This window comes from Chiloscyllium plagiosum, chromosome 29 (assembly GCF_004010195.1).
Source record: "Chiloscyllium plagiosum isolate BGI_BamShark_2017 chromosome 29, ASM401019v2, whole genome shotgun sequence".
NCBI classification, from domain to species: Eukaryota; Metazoa; Chordata; class Chondrichthyes; order Orectolobiformes; family Hemiscylliidae; genus Chiloscyllium; species Chiloscyllium plagiosum.
In genome coordinates, this window is record NC_057738.1 from 12075318 (window position 1) to 12096583 (window position 21266).

The 21266-nt window shown below is 39.2% G+C and overlaps 1 protein-coding gene across 1 annotated transcript in view; it reads left to right on the top strand.

The window, feature by feature from the left end:
- LOC122564376 (transcription factor E2F3-like) overlaps positions 1-21266 on the top strand; it is a 61423-nt gene that overhangs the window by 27058 nt on the left and 13099 nt on the right. Inside the window, exons 2-6 of the mRNA XM_043719163.1 lie at positions 4521-4632; positions 10291-10510; positions 13843-14001; positions 16308-16422; positions 16704-16842. Coding sequence (XP_043575098.1) covers positions 4521-4632; positions 10291-10510; positions 13843-14001; positions 16308-16422; positions 16704-16842 — 745 coding nt within the window. The remainder of the gene's footprint in view (positions 1-4520; positions 4633-10290; positions 10511-13842; positions 14002-16307; positions 16423-16703; positions 16843-21266) is intronic.

The window sequence follows — 21266 nt, forward strand, 5'->3', positions numbered from 1 at the left end:
ATTGCTCAATCCCTCTAAACACATCCTATTCATATGCCCTTCCAGATGCCTTTCAAATGTTGTAATTGTACCAGCCTCCAACATTTCCCCTTGTCGTTCATTCTATACAGCTACCACCCTCTGTATGAGAAAGTTGCCCCTTCAGTCTTTTATATCTTTCCCCTCTCACCCTAAACCTATGCCCTCTGGTTCTGGACACTTCCACCACAGGGAAAAGAACTTGTCTATTTACCCTATCCATATCCCTCATGATTTTGTAAACCTTTCAGCCTTGTCTGGTGTTGTCTATTCCTGGTGTTAGTTTTTGACAGGACAGTAAAATTAAAGCAATGTAAGATTTCACTTTCTGATAGTAACAATTGTGTCAAAATTTATTGTTGGTTCATTCACACTTTGGTAAGCATTTATTAGAAAATAAAATTAGTGGAATGCACCATTGATTTTGGAGCATTCCTTCCCTGTTTGTAAATGCTGTGCACATGTGGAATGCATGATGACTGTCATGATAAGTGAGGCTAGTCTCTGAACCAAATTATTTAATCAATCATGTTTATTTTCTGTACGTTGTGAAGGAGAATTGGACACACAGAAACAATTGCAGCGGCAATAACAGAGATTTGAAAGCTATCCTAAATCTTCACTCGAGACGTCCAAACCGTTTGTAATTGCCAACTAATTTTGATTCAGATGGCAGTTTTGGATTGATGTGAGTGTATTAAATAAATTACACTGTCTGTTTTATTGGATGACTTTGCAGTAGATACAGACAGTGTTCTATGTTTCTGAATTGATCGCATTGTAGGATTAATGATTCTACTGACCATGCTGCTCAGAATTGTGAAATACTATAGTTCATTGTGCTGTAACTGAAGTAGTGTGCATATGGAGGTACAAAGACTGGGTGTTCTTAAACTCAGTGCCTATGGAATGGGTGCATAGACATCCATAGATCAGTGTATAAATGACTTTGAGTGCCCCCTTTACATATGTTTGTTGTACGCATTCTGCATGCAGAAGGGAATGGTGCAGATGCAGAATGGGTACACTTGAATGTAGCAGTTGGGATGCATGGACAGGTTTGAAAGTAGTTAAGAATTGCAGAGGTAAATGGAACTTTTCAGCATTTCAGTGCTCAGTTTCTGTGTTTTAAGATGAATTCTCTCCACTGTTTTCATGATGGATGAGCTAGATGGTAAATTTGCAGCCACCGTCCTGTTTCCTGGTCTACTGCACTAGAGGAAGTCTAGCAAGCAGAATCGCTTGTCTTAAACAAGATGTGGTTTATTGCCTAATAGCAACTACTTAAAAGTTACTTTGCAACAATGTCTATCATATCAGACTGAGAAATGCCCAGATGGTAGGGCTTACTTTGTGAGATATTAAACTGTTCTGCCCTTAAGTCCATATGCCACATACTGGGTGATGCTTCAAGCACTGTTCAACTGAAGCCCCATTTGCCCTCTTGAGTTAATGTAAAAGGTGTCACCAGTCTATTTCTCAAATAAGAAAATAACTTCTCCATCTGAAAGGAGAATTATGCAGATTTATGCAGGGTTATCTGAGACAACTGAAAGTATCACTACCAATCAACTTGACTAAGAGGTTAGAAATGGAGAATTGTAGAGTTCTTGGACATTTGGAGGTGGTTACAGAAGTGGAAAGGCTGAAGCTATGGAGAAATGAATAAATATTTGTAGTACAGATGTGTATTGCACTGGAGTTTTCTGCCCATCATTCATTTGTATGTTTGGCAAGTATTAAAAGCTATGTTCAAATTTTGAAGCAGTTTATTAACAATGAGTTGTTATCCATGGGATGCCCATGTCTTAAGGACTCTTATGGTGTAGGGGTGGTGTCTTTGCCTTTGAACCGGTGTGATGATACAATGGCTTTAAGAGATGTCCTTTTTTTTAATGAAGAAAGGTTGAGACAGAGGTAGAGAGTGATCTGCTCAAAGCCAATAAAGTTAAACAACTTGTGAGACCTTGGGTTTTTTTAAATTTGGAATAATAGAAGCAGTCTGAATGGATGGGGTCAAGTTCTCAGAACCAGGTTTTCTAATTCAGCTTTGTGTTTGCTGGGGTTTTGAGGTTGGATGTGGAAGTTCTTATTCCTGTCTCTGTTAGAGTGAAAAGCTGGGGTTTTCTTTGTAATTCGAGCAGCATTAGAGGTTAAGCATATTGATGGAGTTACAGTTAAGACAATTATTTTATTCTGTCTGTAATTTAACTGTAGTGTGTTTTTGCTTAAAGTCAAGTAGTTTGACCAATCGAATTGCATCTCGAATGCAATGCCTTATCTTTTAAAATAAGAAGTTAGATTAGATTAGCTACAGCGTAGAAACAGGCCAAACGGCCTAACGAATCCACACCGACCCTCCAAAGAGTAATCCACTCAGACCTATTTCCCTCTAACTAATGCACCAAACACAATGGACAACTTCTTTTCTCAAGTTTTCTCACTGTATCTTAATCTAGACCCTAAGGTTAAGGTAGCAAGCTTATCTTGATATATTTTGAGGGGATGTGGTCTGGTCCATAACAGCAGGCAGTCTGGGTTCAGGTCCTACCTGCTCCAGAGGTAAATATTAACATCACTGAACAAGTTGGTCAGAAAATATCAATACCCTGTCCTGTCCACAGAAAACAGGACAAGTCCAGCACAGCCAATTCCTGCCTTTTTAAGTCTACTCTTCATCGCAACTTGCTGAAAGAAGTCATCAACACTTATTAAGCAATAACCTGCTCCTTGACTTTGAATTTAAGTTCCATCAGGAGCCCTCAGCCCTTGATCTCATGACAATTGTGGTCAGAAAAGATGTACTTGAGGTGAGATGAGAGTTCCTAACTTGACACCAAGGCAGCATTTGATATCTAAGAGAATGAACAAAACGTAAGTCAGTCATAATTAGAATAAATGTTTTCCACTGATTGAAGTCATTTCTTGCATGAAGAAATATGATGATTGGAGGTCAGTCACCTTAAACCCAGGACATTACAGAAATTCCTTGGGGTAGTATTGAAGTCATGGCTATCTTCATTTGTTCAGTTTCAGATAATGAATTGGTCATGTCTGTATGCAGCAAGACTTCAGCATGGTGTGTGGTGGGTGAACATTTCTTGCTGTTTAAATGCTAGAAAATGACAATCTCCAACAAGGGAATCTAATCATCTCCACTCGACAGTCAATGGCTTTACCATCCCTGTATCAGCTCCTATCAACATCCTGGGAATGACTTGCTCATTGCCCATGAGGTTACAAAATCCAGGTTGGACTGTAGGAGTGCTTATAAGGCATTGGAATGTTTAGTGCACTCATTGAATCTGTAGTCAAACTCTGCCTTGCTTTATGTTTGATGTTTTATTGCTTTGGACTCAACATTTTAAAACAATCTTCAAGTATTGCAGTTGCTAGAAGTTATTACATTGAGTTTTCCATGGCAGGAAAAGGTCTACAAAGTTAAAAATCGCACAACACCAGGTTATAGTCCAACAGGTTTAATTGGAAGCACACTAGCTTTCGGAGCGACACTCCTTCATCATCTGATGAAGGAGCGACGCTCCGAAAGCTAGTGTGCTTCCAATTAAACCTGTTGGACTATAACCTGGTGTTGTGTGATTTTTAACTTTGTACACCCCAGACCAACACCGGCATCTCCAAATCAGGAAAAGGTCTGGTATTGTGAGATAATATTGAGTTGGAAATTGTTTAAATTGAAGAATACAGTTGGACTATAACCTGGTGTTGTGATTTTTAACTTTGTACACCCCAGACCAACACTGGCATCTCCAAATCAGGAAAAGGTCTGGTATTGTGAGATAATATTGAGTTGGAAATTGTTTAAATTGAAGAATACAGCGCTATTCAGCTTGAGTTTTATCCTTCTACTTGTGGAAAGTGACACCTCAAAAGTCTATATTGTAAAATTCTTTTGGGTTCCATTTTGCTTTTTGAAGACTTTTGTTTTATCTTTCATTTATCTTATTCATTTATTTTGCATCAAACTTAACCTATGTCTTGTAGTTCTTTTTAATACTTTCTCAATACTTGCTTTCCAACTGGCCTGGTATTAGATTAGATTAGATTACTCAGTGTGGAAACAGGCCCTTCGGCCCAACAAGTCCGCACCGACCCGCCGAAGCGTAACCCACCCAGACCCATTCTCTACATTTACCCCTTTCCCTAACACTACGGGCAATTTAGCATGGCCAATTCACCTAACCCCTGCACATTTTTTGGATTGTGGGAGGAAACCGGAGCACCCGGAGGAAACCCACGCAGACACGGGGAGAATGTGCAAACTCCACACAGAGAGTCGCCTGAGGCGGGAATTGAACCCAGGTCTCTGGCGCTGTGAAGCAGCAGTGCTAACCACTGTGCTACCGTGCCGCCCACGACTCCACACAGAGTCGTGAAGAACTAAAACTTGTATCAGCTCATTTTATCATGTGACTTTTTTTTACAGAGAATTGATGAGATGAGTTGATTGGAAGCATCATAGTTTATTTTTCTTTCAACAGGCAAAGAGGAGACTGGAGCTGGAAGAAAGTGATCACCAGTACCTGGCTACTGACATTTGCACTCCAAAGGGAAAAGGAAGGGTTACAATGAGAAGCCCAAATAGTCCAAAAAGTAAGTTTAATAAGATACATCATATTAAATAGAATAAAACTATTTACAAATTAAAGTTGGAATTCACTCTAGTTTTAGATTTTGTTGTAATGATTTGTTTTTAGTAAAACGAAGTCTAGTGGGTCCAATAATTGCTGTAAATCTAATATCATATGTGACCAGAACACTGAAACTGCTGGGTTCATTTTTCTCAATTTTGTGCCAACATTTTCCTATCAAAACAAATTTTTGACTATTTTCTTCAGGCAGCTTTAAGTCAAAAGCTATAAAGCTCGTTCAAGTGATTTGGATATGTTATTATAAACTTAGCAAGTTCAACCCTAAACTTTCATTGTTACAAGTTATCATGCTTTTTATTGAACCACAGAAAATCATTATCCCTTTGGATAGGGTTCAAAATTAACTTCTTCACGTGAGTGTTGATTTCCAACGAATAATTTATTGCATGGGATCTCTGCTTATTTTTAGAAACTGGAAATTTGAGCTGTTGATTTGGTTAATTACAGCTGCATTTTTTAAGCTCTCTTTATCCTTTGAAAATTATATCAGAATTTGCTAAAAAAACAGCTGCATTAAATGACTTAATGTTGTGTTCTAAATTTAACGTTTTACATTTTAAAATCAACCTGCTCAGAGATATTACTGCCGTGTATGGAGCAGGTGGGGAGACAAACCAAGGTTACCTGATTCAGAAGTAGGGACACTATCACTGCACACAAGAGCTTCCTCTGATCTAAGTTAGTTTAAAACTCGGTTAATTATGATTGGTGATGATACAGAAAATTTACCTTGCATGTTTCCATAAACATCATATTAGTTGAATGGACCAGTTACCCTGGTCATGAGGCAATTATTGGCTAGAACAAAGAAATTGCCTTGCTTTGAATTGTCATTATTTAGGCCCACTTGAACAAGCACCTTTTTTTCAGAGGTGATAATTTATTTAAATCAACCTGTTTAGAGATGTTATGACACACCTCTGTAACAGGTGGAACTTAGAACCAGAGATAAGGGCACTATCTCTGAAACACTAGGGACTTAAGTTATGTTAGACAATGGTAGTTAAGCAGAGATGATGTTTTGAGGGCTAATGGTGTGAAAATGTATGCCTTGACAGTGCCAGCAGTATTTCTTTCAGAAGGAACATGCTTCATCCAAAATTGAAATACAGTTGAAGTAGGAAAAGTTGACTATTGATTATTTCATAGCTGACCTGTCTCAGTTGTGATGTGTGAAATATCATTATGCTTAAGTGGGGTTAAGATGCATTGGAGAATAAATCCTCAGTTGGAAAATTAACTGTTACCTTGTATATTACCTTATTGTAATGTATCTTATTGAATGCCCTTGCAAGTTCAAGTGTATTGCATCTACTGGTTTCCTTCTTTTTACCCTATTAATTACATCCTCTCAACTTGAATAATTTGTTTCAAGCCTGTTATTAAAATAATGTTAAATTTGCCTGATCATACTGTGATTTTCGAAGCACTTCAAAGTTTCCTTAATAATAGATCCTAGAATTTTCCTGATGATTGATATGAGGCTAACTGGCTGATGGCTTCCCAATTCACTATTCCTTTCTTGAATAGTGGTGATACTCCTGTTCAACGAGCCAGTGCTAGAATCTCGGATTTTTGCACCACTGTCATCTTTCAGAACCGTAGTGTGTAGCCTTTGGGTTCTGAGGATTATTGGATTTTCATCTTCAGTTTCTCCAATGTTTGTTTTTTTCCATGCTGATATTGGTGAACTTAACCATGTTAACCCATGGGATTGCCCTCTGTTTTTGGTATTTAATTTGTTTTCTATGAAGGCAAATATAACCATCTTCAAAGTTTATGCCATTTTGTGTCTGCGTGGGTTTCCTCCGGGTGCTCCGGTTTCCTCCCACAGTCCAAAGATGTGTAGGTCAGGTGAATTGGCCATGCTAAATTGCCCGTAGTGTTAGGTTAGGGGTATGGGTGGGTTGCGCTTCGGCGGGTCGGTGTGGACTTGTTGGGCCGAAGGGCCTGTTTCCACACTAAGTAATCTAATCTAATCTTTGTCATTCCTCACAATTCTTCCTGACTCTGTCTTCCTATGGGATCAAAGTTTTCTTCAGTGTATAATGAGACTGGTTGTGAAAGCTCTTACAATCTGTCTTATGTTTCTTGTTTGTTTACTTTCATTCTTTTTCTCCCCCCACTTTTTTCAACTTTTTGGTTGCCTTTTTCTAGTTGCTAAAATAGTCAGCCCTCAGACTATTATTCTTTACAACTTGTTGCAAACCTTTTCTTTTAATCTAATGTTTAACTTCCTTAGAAAACCACAAATAACTTGAAACCTGGTCATCTTTTGACCACCATGCTCTTTGTTAATGATATTCAATTTATGCAATGTTTGCAAGTATTGAAACATTTCCTTGCCTATCCCCCATACATATTGGATGTATACGATTATATGTATATAGGGATTGTGATTATTGACAAACATTATATTAGTGTCTTCATACAACTGTTCTAATTAAGTGTGCAAGTCCTAGCATTATAGGAGATGTTTTGCTAAGATTTCATTTTGAAGTATGTTGAGTACACTCCGAAGGAGGTCATAACCATTTTCTTTATACTAACTTTAAACAAACACCCTTCTGAGTAGTTGACCTGTAGTGGTTTTGACTGCTTGATTGAGAAATTATTTCAAGAAATTTGCCATCTCTTGTAATCCCTCTCAATGCAGTCAATGTTCTGCTGGTTTTTGCACAGATTTGAAGCAGGCAGTATCTCCAGATACTAATCAGAATTGTTAATTTTCTAGTGATGTCAGAATTTATAAATATAAACCCTCAGTGCCTACTATTTGACAATTAGAATTGGCTTTATTGTGAAAAGTTTGTAATGTCGCTGCTTTGGCGCCATCTTATGTACAGGATACCAAGGTACAGAAAAGCAAGTGTTCGTTACAGAATTGCAAGGGTAAAAAAAGAGTGTCTCAGGAATACAAAGTTTTTGAAAAAATGCTCAAATTACTCAAAGTCCAGTGGAAGAATAAAAGTTTCTTTAAGAAGTATTCACATTATAGTCCTTTACAGTCCTTAAAGTCTGGTTAAGTGTTTGGGTATTCATAACAGCAAATACTTGTTAAAAGGATTGGTTGACAACAAAGTTGGTGTGCTTCACGATTTGTGACAAAATGATGGTTTAACCCTCAACTCTGTAGAAATGAGAGTAGGCTGTTGAACACTTGTGCCTGCTTTGCAAGTTTGTTTGATTACAGAATCGTAGATGACAGATCATACCTGACTTGGTTCTATTAAAAAGTTGCCTGCTTTTCTCTCACAGCCCTGAAGACTTTTTGCCTTAAATATTTCGGTAATTCACATTTGAAAGTTACAGCTGAATGCATTTCCAGCATCCTTTCAAGCGTTGCATTTCAAGTTGTCATATCACTTTTTATGTAATAAAAAGTTTAATTTTGTTACTAACCTTTCTATCTGTTGCTTTCAGCCTTCAACCGGTGTCCTTTGCTTACTGACCTTTAGATCAGTGGAAGCAGTTTCAAATTCAAACTATCAATTACCGGGTTTTGTATGACTATTAAATCTCCCACAGACCACACCTGAGATTCTTCTCAGTTTGTCTCGTCTCTTCACGTAATAAAACTCACTTGTAGCATTTTAGTGAAGCCTTGCTAAGCCATAAAATCCGATCCAAGTTGTGATGTTCAGAATTTGAAGGGAAATAAAACTCGTCTGTCTTAAAAAGGAGACTTTATTTTTAAAAGATTTTAGTCCCTTGTTTTAGTCTCCCTCACACAAGGAAGCATCATCTTCATATCCACCCTATCCAGTTCCTTAAACTACTTGTGTTTCAATATGATTACCTGTCATTCTTCTAAACTGCAGCTGATATAGGCCTAACCTCTTCAACCTTTCTTCGTAATGTAAGCACTTAGTCGGCACGGTGGCACAGTGGTTAGCACTGCTGCCTCACCGCTCCAGAGACCTGGGTTCAATTCCCGCCTCAGGCGACTGACTGTGTGGAGTTTGCACATTCTCCCTGTATCTGCGTGGGTTTCCTCCCACAGTCCAAAGGTGTGCAGGTCAGGTGAATTGTCCGTAGTGTTAGGTAAGAGGTAAATGTAGGGGTATGGGTGGTTTGCGGGTCGGTGTGGACTTGTTGGGCCGAAGGGCCTGTTTCCACACTGTAAAGTAATCTAAATCTAAATCCCAGGGATGAAATGGAGTCTTCAAATGTGTCTTTGAACTGCTTCAAAAGGGTTTTTTTTTCTAACAGACACCATAACTGTACAAAATCTTTTGCAGCTGCAATAAAACTTCCCTGCTTGTATATTGCATTCCCCTTGCAATAAATAATATTCTATTTGCTTTCCTAATCACTCGCTGAAACTGCTATTTACGTTTTGGTTTATGTACCATGACACCCAGATCCCTTTTGTACCAGCAAATCCTGACATCAATTTCTATTTAAATAATATACTTTTATTTTGCTGCTGTTCTTGCCAAAAAAATGTTCTGTAAGTTTGAATGCATCACATGTGTTCTCCTCTATCTACCACAAATATTAGTTCCTCAAAAAAGCTCTAATAGATTAGTTAAACACTATATTTCCCTTTCACAAAGCCATATTATCTCTGCCTAATCAAATTAGATACTCTAAGTAGCTTTCTATAACTCATTAATAATGATTCCTGGAATTACCAAAGGACAGGTGTTAGGCGAAATGGACTACAGTTTCCTGTCTGAGTCCCTCCTTAACTGAAGGTGGTACATTAGCTAATTTCCAATCCAATGGTCCATTCAAGAATCTTAAGCGAAACTATTTTATTATCTATCATATCTAAGCGACTGAGTGCTTGAGAATATAAAGTTGATTTCATTCATTAGTTTTGAAAACAAAGTAATGAACTGTGCTTTTCACGTGAGACACGCTGAGCATGTCAAGATGTATTTTCTTATGTCGTCATTGGTGTTTATTTTGGTCGAGAATTTTACTAATCCATTGATATGAGTTCGATTTAACATTGTCTTGATAAAAAATGTACTTTCATTGTATCATTCAATTTAAGAGTTGGATGGTATTGGATATTAGGATGATCTTAAATATTCTAGGTTAGAGTTGAATTAAGTTATTATCTGAACTCAAGCTTTCTTCTGGGCTATGAGAGCCAAGTTGTTGCCAAAAGTACAAAGATTTCCATTTCTCAGCACTTTTTTATGATTTGAAACATGTCTGCTTATGGAGGATCAATTCTGTTGATAAAAATTGGATAGCTGTGTAAATTAGAGACTTGGTCACTTTGCACTAAAATAAATGATTCAAAGCATGATTCCCTTTTGATAGTGCCCTCAAAAGGGAATCATTTCTCCCATTGCTACCCCAAGACTGAATAAACCTTACCAGACAGACAGGTGAAATGGTATAACTGAGAGCATTTTTGAGCAGCATGTTTTTTCTATTGGACTCTTTGCTTCTAGTTCAGGGTGTGCATTTCAGAATGCAAAAGTAGATCACTAACTTACGGGGTGCAGACTGAATGAGCAATAGGAAGCTGTTCCCATCTGTTATTTTGTTATTATTAAGTATTTGCATAGTTTCATGAGCTGTGATTAACTTTGTCAAAGTGACACCCATGTTAGTGGATCTTCGTTTATTTAACTAGCTCCCAGGTCTCCATCAGAGAAAACTCGCTACAATACATCACTGGTTCCGCTCACAAAGAATGTTGTTCAGCTCTTGAGCCAGTCTTCTGATGGAGTGTTGGACTTAAATCGAGCAGCAGAGGTCTTAAATGTGCCAAAGCGAAGGATTTATGACATCACAAATGTGTTGGAGGGTATTCATCTCATTGAGAAGAAATCAAAAAACAATGTTCAATGGATGTAAGTTTTACTTTTTAATTCTTGTTCCTTAATTTTGTCTTTCAACTTGGATACCTACTTTACCTTTCATGTCGAACTTTGCATCAGTTTATTAAAATGTGAATACTTGAGTATGAACACTTGAGCTATGACAACCTAGCTTGTTTTAATTTTTTTTGTTTCATTTAGAGTTGACAAACTTACTGTTCAAAATATTCTTAAGAATACAATTGATATAATAACATTGAGAATAAGACCAGGAGATGGTCATTCGGCCCTTTTTGAGTCTGCTCTGCCATTCATCGAACTCTCCAACTCACTACCCTGTTCCTGCTTTCCACCCTATGATCCTTTTTGTCCAAAGATATGTCTATCTCCTTGAAAATATTCAATGTTTTGACTGCAATTGCTTTGTCGCAGAGAGCTCCACAGGTTCATCACTCTCTGGATGAAGAAACGTCATTTTGTATCAGTCTTAAATGGCTTACATCATATCCTTAAACTGTGACCCCCTAGTTCTGGGCTTCCCAGTCCTTGGAAACCTTCCCTGTATTTACCCTGTCTAGTTCTGTTAGAATTTTAGATGTCTATGAAAACTCTCCTTGTTTTTCTGAACTTGAGTGCAGAATGCCAACTGATCCAGTCTGTGTTCATACATCAATTTAGTGCTGAAGGTGTGGCCTCACCAAGGCTCTGTACGAGTACAGTAAGATATCCCTGCTCATGAATCTGAATACTCTTGGAACGAAGGCGAACATACCATTAGCCTATTTCACTACTTGCTGTGCCTGCAAGTGTGCTTTCAGTGACTGGTATGCAAGGACATCCAGGTCTAGCTGCACCTCCCCCTTCCCGTACTATTGCCATTCAGGCAACCTGCCTTGTTTTTACTACCAAAGTGGATAACTTCACTTATTCACATTTTAGTTAATCTACCATGCATTGTCCACTCCTTTTGATCTTTCATCCATTAGGATGATTGAGCTTGTAAAACTGGTATCGTTGTGTTGAAATCAATTTTCATTTGCTTTTTAGTACTTTGGAGAGGTAATTTATTTTTGTTCAAAGGGTAATCTCCTTTCCTGTGGAATGTATGCTGCTCCTTATATTGTCAAAGCCATCTGTATGTACAGCTTGCATCTTTGGCAAGAGATAAATAGCAGAAATAACTGATCATTTTAGCTCAGTTGGCTGGATGGCTGGTTTACAATGCAACGTGATGCCAGCACTGGGTTTGATTCACATATTGTTCGAGGTTACCTTTTCAACCCCTCCCCTTCTGGTATGCTGACCTTCTAGTTGGACCACCGCCAATCATCTAGTGGGATGTCGGTGGGTTGTATTGGCAAGGTCAGCATTTGCTGTCTGTTCCTAATTGAGGTTAAGAAGGTGGTAGTGAGCCACTGTAGTCCATGATACAACTATATCCATAATGCTGTTGGGGTGGAATTTGATAAAATGGCAGTGAAGTGTAATATATTTTCAAGATTGGCTAGTGTGACTTGGATGTGAACATGGAGGAGATGGGATTCTGATATTCCAATTGCCCTTGTTCTGAGGAATTCTAGAGGTCACTGTTCCTGTTAATGGTATTGAAGTAACCTTGATAAGTTGTGGTAGTGCATTTTAAACTTATTTCTTTTCCGTCATCAAGTCATCATTGCTGCATGAGACAGCATCTCGCCACATTTTCAGGGTAAAACAAGAAAAGCTGGGAACATATGTAAGAATGTGAAACATAAAAAGAGCAGGAGTAGGCCATTCAGACCCTCCAGCCTATCCAATCATTCAGCAACTGATCTGCACCCAGCCTTAACTTCTCTTTAGCTCCATTCCTCGTAACTCCTCAGCTTCCCTTCGAATTGATTTTCCCTGGGTACAGACTGGTGAGGTCAGTGTGCAGCTGCGATCCAAGTCGATGTGCCATTTGTGGAATGTTGGAGCAGCTGAACACAGGGAATATTACCCTCAACTCCCCAAAGTTACAAAAAAAAACTATCTCCCTAAGTACTTTGTGATCTAGCCTCCACAAACCTGTGGGGTAGAGAATACCAGTCACAGCCTTCTGGAAGATGAAATTCTTTTGTATCAATGTGTCTGTTTATCTGTAAATATGTCCCCGTTATTTAGTTAAATGGTTAACCTCATGAGTGGAAACATCTGCTCAACGTGTACCTTGTCAAGCCTCACTCAGAATTCCGTATGTTTCATTAAAGTCACTTTTTTCATTCTCCTAAACTGTAATGAATAAAGGCCTAACCTGTTTGGTGTTCTTGATGAGTTAACCCCTTTATGCCAGGAGTCAGCAGTGATTTTTCTTTTGAACTGCTTCCCATACCAGCATATTCTTTTTTTATTAAAAACTATCTAGCTTTTCAGTGTTACTGACAGTGCTGTTGTAAGAAGCTGAGCCTTGTTATTGGTCATGTCCATATTTCTATATCAGAAACTTGAGATATAACAGGACATGGAATTTGCTGTAGATTATATGGAGTAGGCTTCTGTCCTAATCCAGCATTTGCCGTCATGTATTCAGAGACTCTGTTGTGCACATGCTTACTCACTATACTGCTATTGATGAACTGAGCAACGAGAGTTTAGCATATCCCCCAAGAAATTAGCTGAGATCTTTATGGCTGCATTGCCCTGTATTGTTGGATCCTGGCTTTCAGCATGCAATAGCTAAAATATTTAGCTTTTGGTCACTAGCCTGAGTGACTACTGCGTTCGGTCTGGGATTCTCTTAAAACTTGCAGCATGCAGGTAGCTTTGGGCTCCGAACAGTTTTGTTGATCTCAACGCAAGCACCAGCTTATGCTCAAACAAAATGACTGTCAATATGACGAGCAAGTTCTGTGACATTGCACTGTGTAGCATGACTTATAAACATGCTCTGCAGTGAACTCAGTGGTTCTTTTTGCTCTCAGCTGTGATATTTTTGGTGAGCAATTACAAAATTCTCAAAGGAGCTCCCTGGCAACTATTCTACTTATAAGAAATAGGCTCTATCCAGAGATATTTCCTCTGGAGCAATGGATGTTTTCTTGGAAGTACTACTTTGACTTGTGCCAGGGTCTGATTAAAGAACTGGATAAAATCTCAGTACCACAGTGAAATAGATCTTCATTCTGAAGCACTTCAATCAAAAGATTGTAGCATCACACTGTTACTGGATTGTATGGGAAAGCTGCTGTTCTGTTGGGGGAAAAATGAAGGGTATCTTTCAACAGTTAAAGTTTTCTGTCTGTTTTGCATCAGCTTCCGTCACTGGGAATTGGGTAGTGTTTTTTTTTCAAGAATGGAAATTTTGAACTTTCCAAAGTTGCTAATTGTCTTGGTGCTGCTTTCTGCAGGGGTTGCAGCCTGATGGACAATGATGGTATGCTGAAGCGATGCCAGGGTCTGAACCGGGAGGTGGCTGAGCTTAACCTGAAGGAGAAGAGGTTGGATGACTTGATCCAGAGCTGTGCCTTGGACCTCAAAAAGCTAACAGAAGACTCAGAAAACCAAAGATATCCTTTCTGATTTGGTGCTCCAAGTGTTTTTTTTAAAAAGGATTTTGGAAAATCTGGTGCGGGCATGATGGGATTTAATGTGTTGGATGATTTGTGAAGATAGTGACATTATTGTAATAGATTTGCCAGTGGCTTTTAAAGCCTCATCAGTAAAGTTGGAGTGCACAATCGGAAAACTGAGTGAGATGTAAACAGCGAGTAGAGAATTTTGGTTCATGTGGTAAGTTCTGTTAGCCTTTTGCAAGCTTAAAAATTGAATCAAGCTCTAACACACAGGTAAAACCTTCAAATAAGTAAAATTACCTGGAAATGGCAGACACTCAGTCAGCTGGAAGAAGTTGGTTCAAAGTAGTGGGAGGTTAAACTAGCTAGTCACTGGTGACTAATGGAATTTATCTGCACTAATCAGGCTTCAGTAATTCTAAGGCTTATTTATTTGAGGCAAGTGAAGTAAATGTAAGTATAGCAGTTTTGTCTTAACACAGTGAAACACAGCAGGAGGCACAGATGTATCAGTGAGGCTGAGAGCTGTTTTCTTTTGAGAACAAGTCTAAAGGGATTAATTTCTGAGTTGGTGAGATTATCCTATGAGATTGAGACTGGGTCTGTATTTCTTTTGTATTTCAAAGAATAGAAAGTGGATTTTGATACGACATGGGGTAAACCCTCCTGATTAATTTAAACCAGCAACACAGAAAAGATTTATCCCGTGCAGTAATCTGAAAGTTTGAAAGGCCAAGAACTAGTTACAGTAAAAATTAACAACTTTATTTCCTAAATATAACAGAATAATAACTAACAACTATTTACAACTCCTTCCTCTAACCTATCTTTTACTTTCCCTTCTACAATACTGGTCTGATAAAACCATCTTATCTCAACGCATCTTATCTCAAAACCAGGCAGCTTTTGGTTCTTCACTGCTATCCTGTCTTTGAGGAGATTCTGCTTCATAGGTTACTGATGGATAAAGGTACCTTTTACATAGCTTTTTTTTGGGCATACTCCACATGCTGCTGGTGTGGCAGTTCTTCTCCCAACTGTTCTATTTTCCCCAGTCTTATAGCCCCAAAGCTTTGGATTGTGTCATTGGCTTTTAAGATTGTCAATATACTAAATGCAAACTGGATTGGAGTTTGGTGTATTTTTGGAATATAATTTAAACTGGCCTAATTCAAATCTGTTTTTGTCTCCAAGCAACACAGCTAATCCAGCTTTTGGCCAAATGTTCACTGTTATCTTATTGAGAACACTTGGTCCTGTCAGGTATTTTTGCTAGCTTTTAACACTCTTAAAGGTACAGTCCACCCACATCTTCATAACAATCTCATTTTTGATGTTTTCATCATCAACCTGTTCAGTGATGCTTTTACACACCTCAGGAGCAAGTGGAACTTGGACCTGGGCCTCCTGCCTCAGAGATAGGGTTAGTTCCACTGTCACCAGAAAACTTTTAAGGGCATGATGGATGTATTTAAGATGCTTTCCCTTGAGGTGCTGATGGTATGACTTCAGAAGGTGTATTTTGTAGCTTTTTTGTTGGAGAGGTTGAGACAGAGGTGCCAAATGGTCTGTTCCTAGCCAATGAAGTAAACAGCTTATGAGGCATTGGAGTTTTTATTAAAAGTTTGAACAGTAGAAGCACCTCTCCCTGGATTGGAGAATTGTATGTGAGACCATCTATTTTATTAAATTTGCCTTTGCGAAGGCTATGTTTGAGGTGTTATTATTTTGGAACTGTTTGTTTAGTAGTTAAATCTATTATTCTATGAAGTTTTCCAATAGAGTTAAGCTATTTCGATTCTTCATCCTTTTGTTAGTAATTTAATAGTGTAAGAATAAAGTGTTTTGCTTCAAGCCTGGTAGTTTGATTAATTGATTAGCATGCAGAACACACTGCCTTATACTAGCCTTTAAAAATAAGAAAAGGTTGGGTATTAAACTACTGTATTAATATATTTTGAGGGGGTTTAGTCTGGTTCTTGCGTCTATTAGTGGGGGATGCTTTCATAGGATAAGGGATAGTCCATTTAAGACTGGTGTCAAAAATTCATTCACTGAGGTTGTCGAATCATCATTTCTCTGCCCCTGCCAGTTTGGAAGCTCATTCAAGGGAAATGGAGACATTGTGGAAAAGTGGCATTCATACAGATCTGAATAAATAGTTGAATAGGCTTGTCAAACTCTTCCTCATTCATAGATGTTGGTGTCACTAGCTAGGCCAGTGTTTATAGCCCATTCCATATTATCCAGAGGGCAGATTGTTATTCAATGTCTAATTTACACCCCTTGACATCTGACACGTTAAATTATGTGACTTATCAGGACATCAGAAAGATCCAGAGTTTCAAAGGCCAAGTGGTAATAGCTGTGAAAGCTCCTCCTGAAACCAGGTTGGAAGTATCTGATCCTTATGATGTAAGTTGATGCTCATTGGAGAGAGACTGATCACATGTAATCAGCTGTAGTGTTTAACATTGCCTTATTTTTAAAGGATTATTTTTGCACACTGAATTGTCCTTGTCCTGATCACAGTAGAATTAAGTCTTGTACATTTCAGACAAGTGATCATTGGCATAAATTTGAAGTAGGGTGTTTGAATTCTAAAGATTATTTAACCAGTTTATGGAAAATAAGCTATTTTACAATCATTGACCTAATTTTTGATTTTCTATCATTTTTATATTTTAAATTTTTAGAATTTCCAGATACATTTATTAAGCTCTAAAGGCCCTATTGAGGTTTATTTATGTCCAGAGGACGCTGGAACATCTAATAGTCCATTGAAATCTGCCAGTCAAGAGCATTCTAGGAGTATTTCCCAGTCACATGTCTGTGGTAAGTTCTGGACAATGATTTATTTTTGATCTGTATGTTGTGTGTTTTAGACGACATGTCTCAAATGTCAATTACATTTTTTTAAAAAGAAAGCAACTGTGACTTATTTCTCAAAATTTAAAGTGAAAGCTAGATGAACTGTGAAAATTTGATTCAAAGCTTGATTTGACCCTCCTTGGAGGTGTTGCCTCCCAATTGTCCTATTATGAGAAGGAAATAGAGACCCTGAGTCTGTGCCAAAAAAAAATGATGCCAGAGGTGCAAGCACTTTTGTATTCAACATGTTCATAAATGTTATTACACATGTTGCAGTTATGGGTATGTTCACCATGCTGGGAATTTGAATTGTAGACATTTGTCCCCTTGGTGACATCCTCAGTGCTGTGGACCTTCCTGTGAAGCTCTGCTGTACGGAGTTGGTTGGATTGTAGATGTGTTCCCATTGCTTCCAGTTACTAGTTCCGGTTGTTCTGTGCACTGGTTGGTATATGGGGTATATGGGGTCTTGGTCAATGTGTTTATTTCTGGAGACTTTGGGTGAGTGCCATGCTTGTAAGAGTTATCTGGCCATCCTTTGTTTGGTTTGACCTATTATAGTGTGGTCCTTGTCATCTGTGTTCATAGGTACCAGGGATAGCTGGTAGTGGCGTTTAGTGGCTGTTTGTTCATGAATATGGATTGCTAGTTGTCTGCCTGCTTGTCCTATAGTGTTTTGTGCAATTTCTACACTGAATCCTTCACGTGATGGGTATTGGGTCTTTTGTTCTGGTGAGTTGTCTTGAACGTGGCTGTTGGTTTATGTGCTGTCATAAATCAGTGGTCAGTGGAGTCTGGCTGTCAGTTCTGAGACTTTTGTAATGTAAGGTAGAGTGGTAACTATGGCTTGTTGCACATCCTCACCATATTGTCTGTCTGCCAGTCATCTGCAGATGAAGTTGCAGTGATGTGTTTTGACAAAGGCTTTGTGGAGGTGGTGTTCTCTTTGTAGATAGGAAGTGCTGCAGTGTATTGTAGCCCTTTTGGTGGTTGCTGTTATTCAGGATCTGATTGTATGTGGCTTTTTTTTGTTCTGTTGTGTATTCTTCATTTTGTGTTCATCACATCCAGGAATGGGATTTGGTTGTTAATTTCTTCCTCCCTCTCGTAAGTTTGATCCCTGTGAGCACGGTGCTGATAATTTGGTGTGTGCTCTCGATCCCTGTTGTTTAACTATACAAAAGTCCATGTATCTGATCCAAAGTTTGGATTGGATTTGTGGGAGGGCTGTTTGTTCCAGTCTTTGCATCACTACTTATGCGGTGAGCCTATATGTTCCCCATTGATTTGTTCATATTCAACAGCCAGATATGAAGTGTGTTGTCACGCATGGGTCCTGTAGTTTAAGTAAGCAGTCCTTCTGTTTGTCCAGGAGGTTGGCTATTGTCAACTGAGGTAAACCGCACCGTGACATTGAATGAGACCCCATTGCTTCATCCTTGTCTATGTTTATGTTCTTGATATTGTCTAGGAATTCCTGTGATTGTATTGTGTTTGGATCTGCTGGCTAGATGTTTTGAGTTTCTGTTTCAGTTCTTTTGCCTGTTTGTGATGGAGTTCCTCGAAGTGCCACAATGAGTCTGAGTGGTATGTCTGGTTTGTGTCCCTTTTTTAAATAATCCGTAAAATTGTGGGGTGTTGGTACCTTCTGGTTTCACCCTTTGTAGGTCTGTCTTGGTCATCAGTCCATTTTTGTGCAGGTTCCATAGTGTGTTTATTGTATTAGTTAAATGTGGTGTGGGGTCATTCTTCCCCTGTAGGTAGGTGTCGGTTCTGCACGTGGTTTTTCTGCTTGTTTTTATATAGTCAGTTTTATTTATGATTACTGTCATTCTGTCTTTATCCGCTGGCAATATGATTGTTTTCATCCTCTGTTGTGTTTTTAGGCCTTCTCTCCTTGTGTTGAGGTTGTTTTTGTTTCCTTTGTCAATAAGGGTACAATGGTTTGTCTGACCGTTTACTGTGTCTCTTCAATTAGTCTGTTTATTCTGAGCCTACATTCTAGTGCAGTTAGCAAGTCTGATTTTTGGCATCCTTGTGGTTTTAATTGAGTCCTTTAGCTAGCATTGCTTTTTCTGTGTCTGTGAGCTGTCTGTTAGATAGGTTTCTTACCCAGCTGTCTGTCATGTTGTCTTTTCTGCTGTTGGTTAGTTTAGTCATTTTGTCTTGTGCTTTTTTTTTTGTGGTTCTGTCTGTCCTGTTGGGATGGCTTGTTCGATTGTTACAGTCCACTTCTGATTGGTCGCTTTTGAAATTAACGATTTTTGGCATGCAGTTTCTTGTCTGGGACAAGATTGTATTGGGATATCTGGTCGGCATGGTCGAGTTGGACCAAAGGATCTGTTTCCGTGCTGTACATCTCTGTAACAGACAGACTCCTCCGACCACTCAATTTTTGCACTGACGTAAATCAGATAGCCATGCTCAGATAACAACTCGCCAGAACAAGACCCAATATCCATGATGTGCAGGACAAACATGGTGTACAAGGTTCCATGCCGAGACTGCACAAAACACTAGAGGAGAAACAGGTAGACAATATCTGCACTTGTGAACTTGAAACAGCCATGAAACGTCATGACCAACTGCCCCGGGTATCTATACATGCAGGCGATAAAGACAACAATTTTGACTGGGACAATAGAAGAATAATAAATCAAGCCCAGCAGAGTACAGCCAGTGATCTCCTAAAAGCATGACACTCATCCACGGGCTCCATCCGTAAACTCATTGACCTAGACCATTGCAACAAACAACTGGACTGAAGCTACAAATTCCAACTGACACCGTGGGCCAGAGCTTCGCTTGAGGATCCACAGCACTGAGGGTGTCACCTAGAGAGGGGGCAAAATGTCTGCAATCAAAATTCCCAGCTCAGTGAACATATTCACAACAAATCTCTCTGGAGTAGGTGGGAATTGAACCCTGACCTGTTGGTCCAGAGATTAGATTAGATTACTTAGTGTGGAAACAGGCCTTTCGGCCCAACAAGTCCACACCGACCTGCCGAAGCGCAACCCACCCAGACCCATTCCACTACACCGAACACTATGGGGAATTTAGCATGGCCAGTTCACCTAACCTGCACATTTTTGGATTGTGGGAGGAAACCGGAGCACCTGGAGGAAATCCATGCAGACACTGGGAGAATGTGCAAACTCCACACAGTCGCCTGAGGCGGGAATTGAACCTGGGTCTCTGGCGCTGTGAGGCAGTAGTGCTAACCACTGTGTCACCGTGCCGCCCACAGAGATAGTCAATGTACCAGTGTGTCACAATGCTGACAGCTAAGAGTTTTGCTCATCCCTTAAGTAGAGTCACTGTGACTCTCTCATTTTCTATTAAAACCTTCATAATTATCCAGAGCTCCAAGGTTATAAACCAGCAACAAAGAATGAACAGATGGAGAGAAAGCTGCAACATGGCTTAATGAATTATGAAGGTTTTAATAGAATATACGAGGGGCATAGTGATTCTGCTGTGGGGATGAGCAAGACTTTTGGCTGACAACTTTGTGATGGCTGCCTGATGCTAAGTTCAAAAGAATTTTCTTCAAGAGAACCTGTGAATATGAACTTGCTATTTTGGAGTGTTAAGGTGAATTACAAAAATGCATTTTGGGGGAGGCTTGGTAAGCTTAGGAGGAAGAAGGAGAAAGAACTCTTCTGATACTTAGGTGAGAATGGAAAGGTGAAGGCTTAAGTGAAACAGATCCTGCAATGGACTGGTTGAACTGGACAGCCTGACTGCTATATATTCGGTTTATTAGGTCACCCCACATAACTGACTAACACAAAACAAAGTAGTCTGAAATCTTGGAACAATGTGTCATTTTGAAACATAGAACACTACAGTGCAGTACAGGCCCTTTGGCCCTCGATGTTGTGCTGACCTGTGGAACCAATGTGAAACTCATCTAACTGACACTCTTCCATTCTTGTCCACATGCCTATCCAGTGACCATTTAAATGCTCTTTGAAGTTGGTGAGTCTACTACTGTCAACGACATTGGAAGGGAAAAGGTTGAGATTCTGAAGGGAGATTACAGAGTTAGGTAGAAATTTAAAAAAGGTCCTCAAGGGGAGTAATATCTGGATTACCCCCAGTGCTAGAGCTAGTGAGGGCAGGAATAGGAGAATAAAACAGATGAATGCATGGTTGAGGAGCTGGTGTATGGGAGAAGGATTCACATTTTTGGATCATTGGAATCTCTTTTGGGGTAGAAGTGACCTATACAAGAAGGACGGATTGCACCTAAATTGGAAGGGGACTAATATACTGGCAGGGAAATTTGCTAGAACTGCTTGGGAGATTTAAACTAGTAAGGTGGGGGTGGGGTGGGACCCAGGGAGATAGTGAGGAAAGAGATCAATCTGAGACTGGTACAG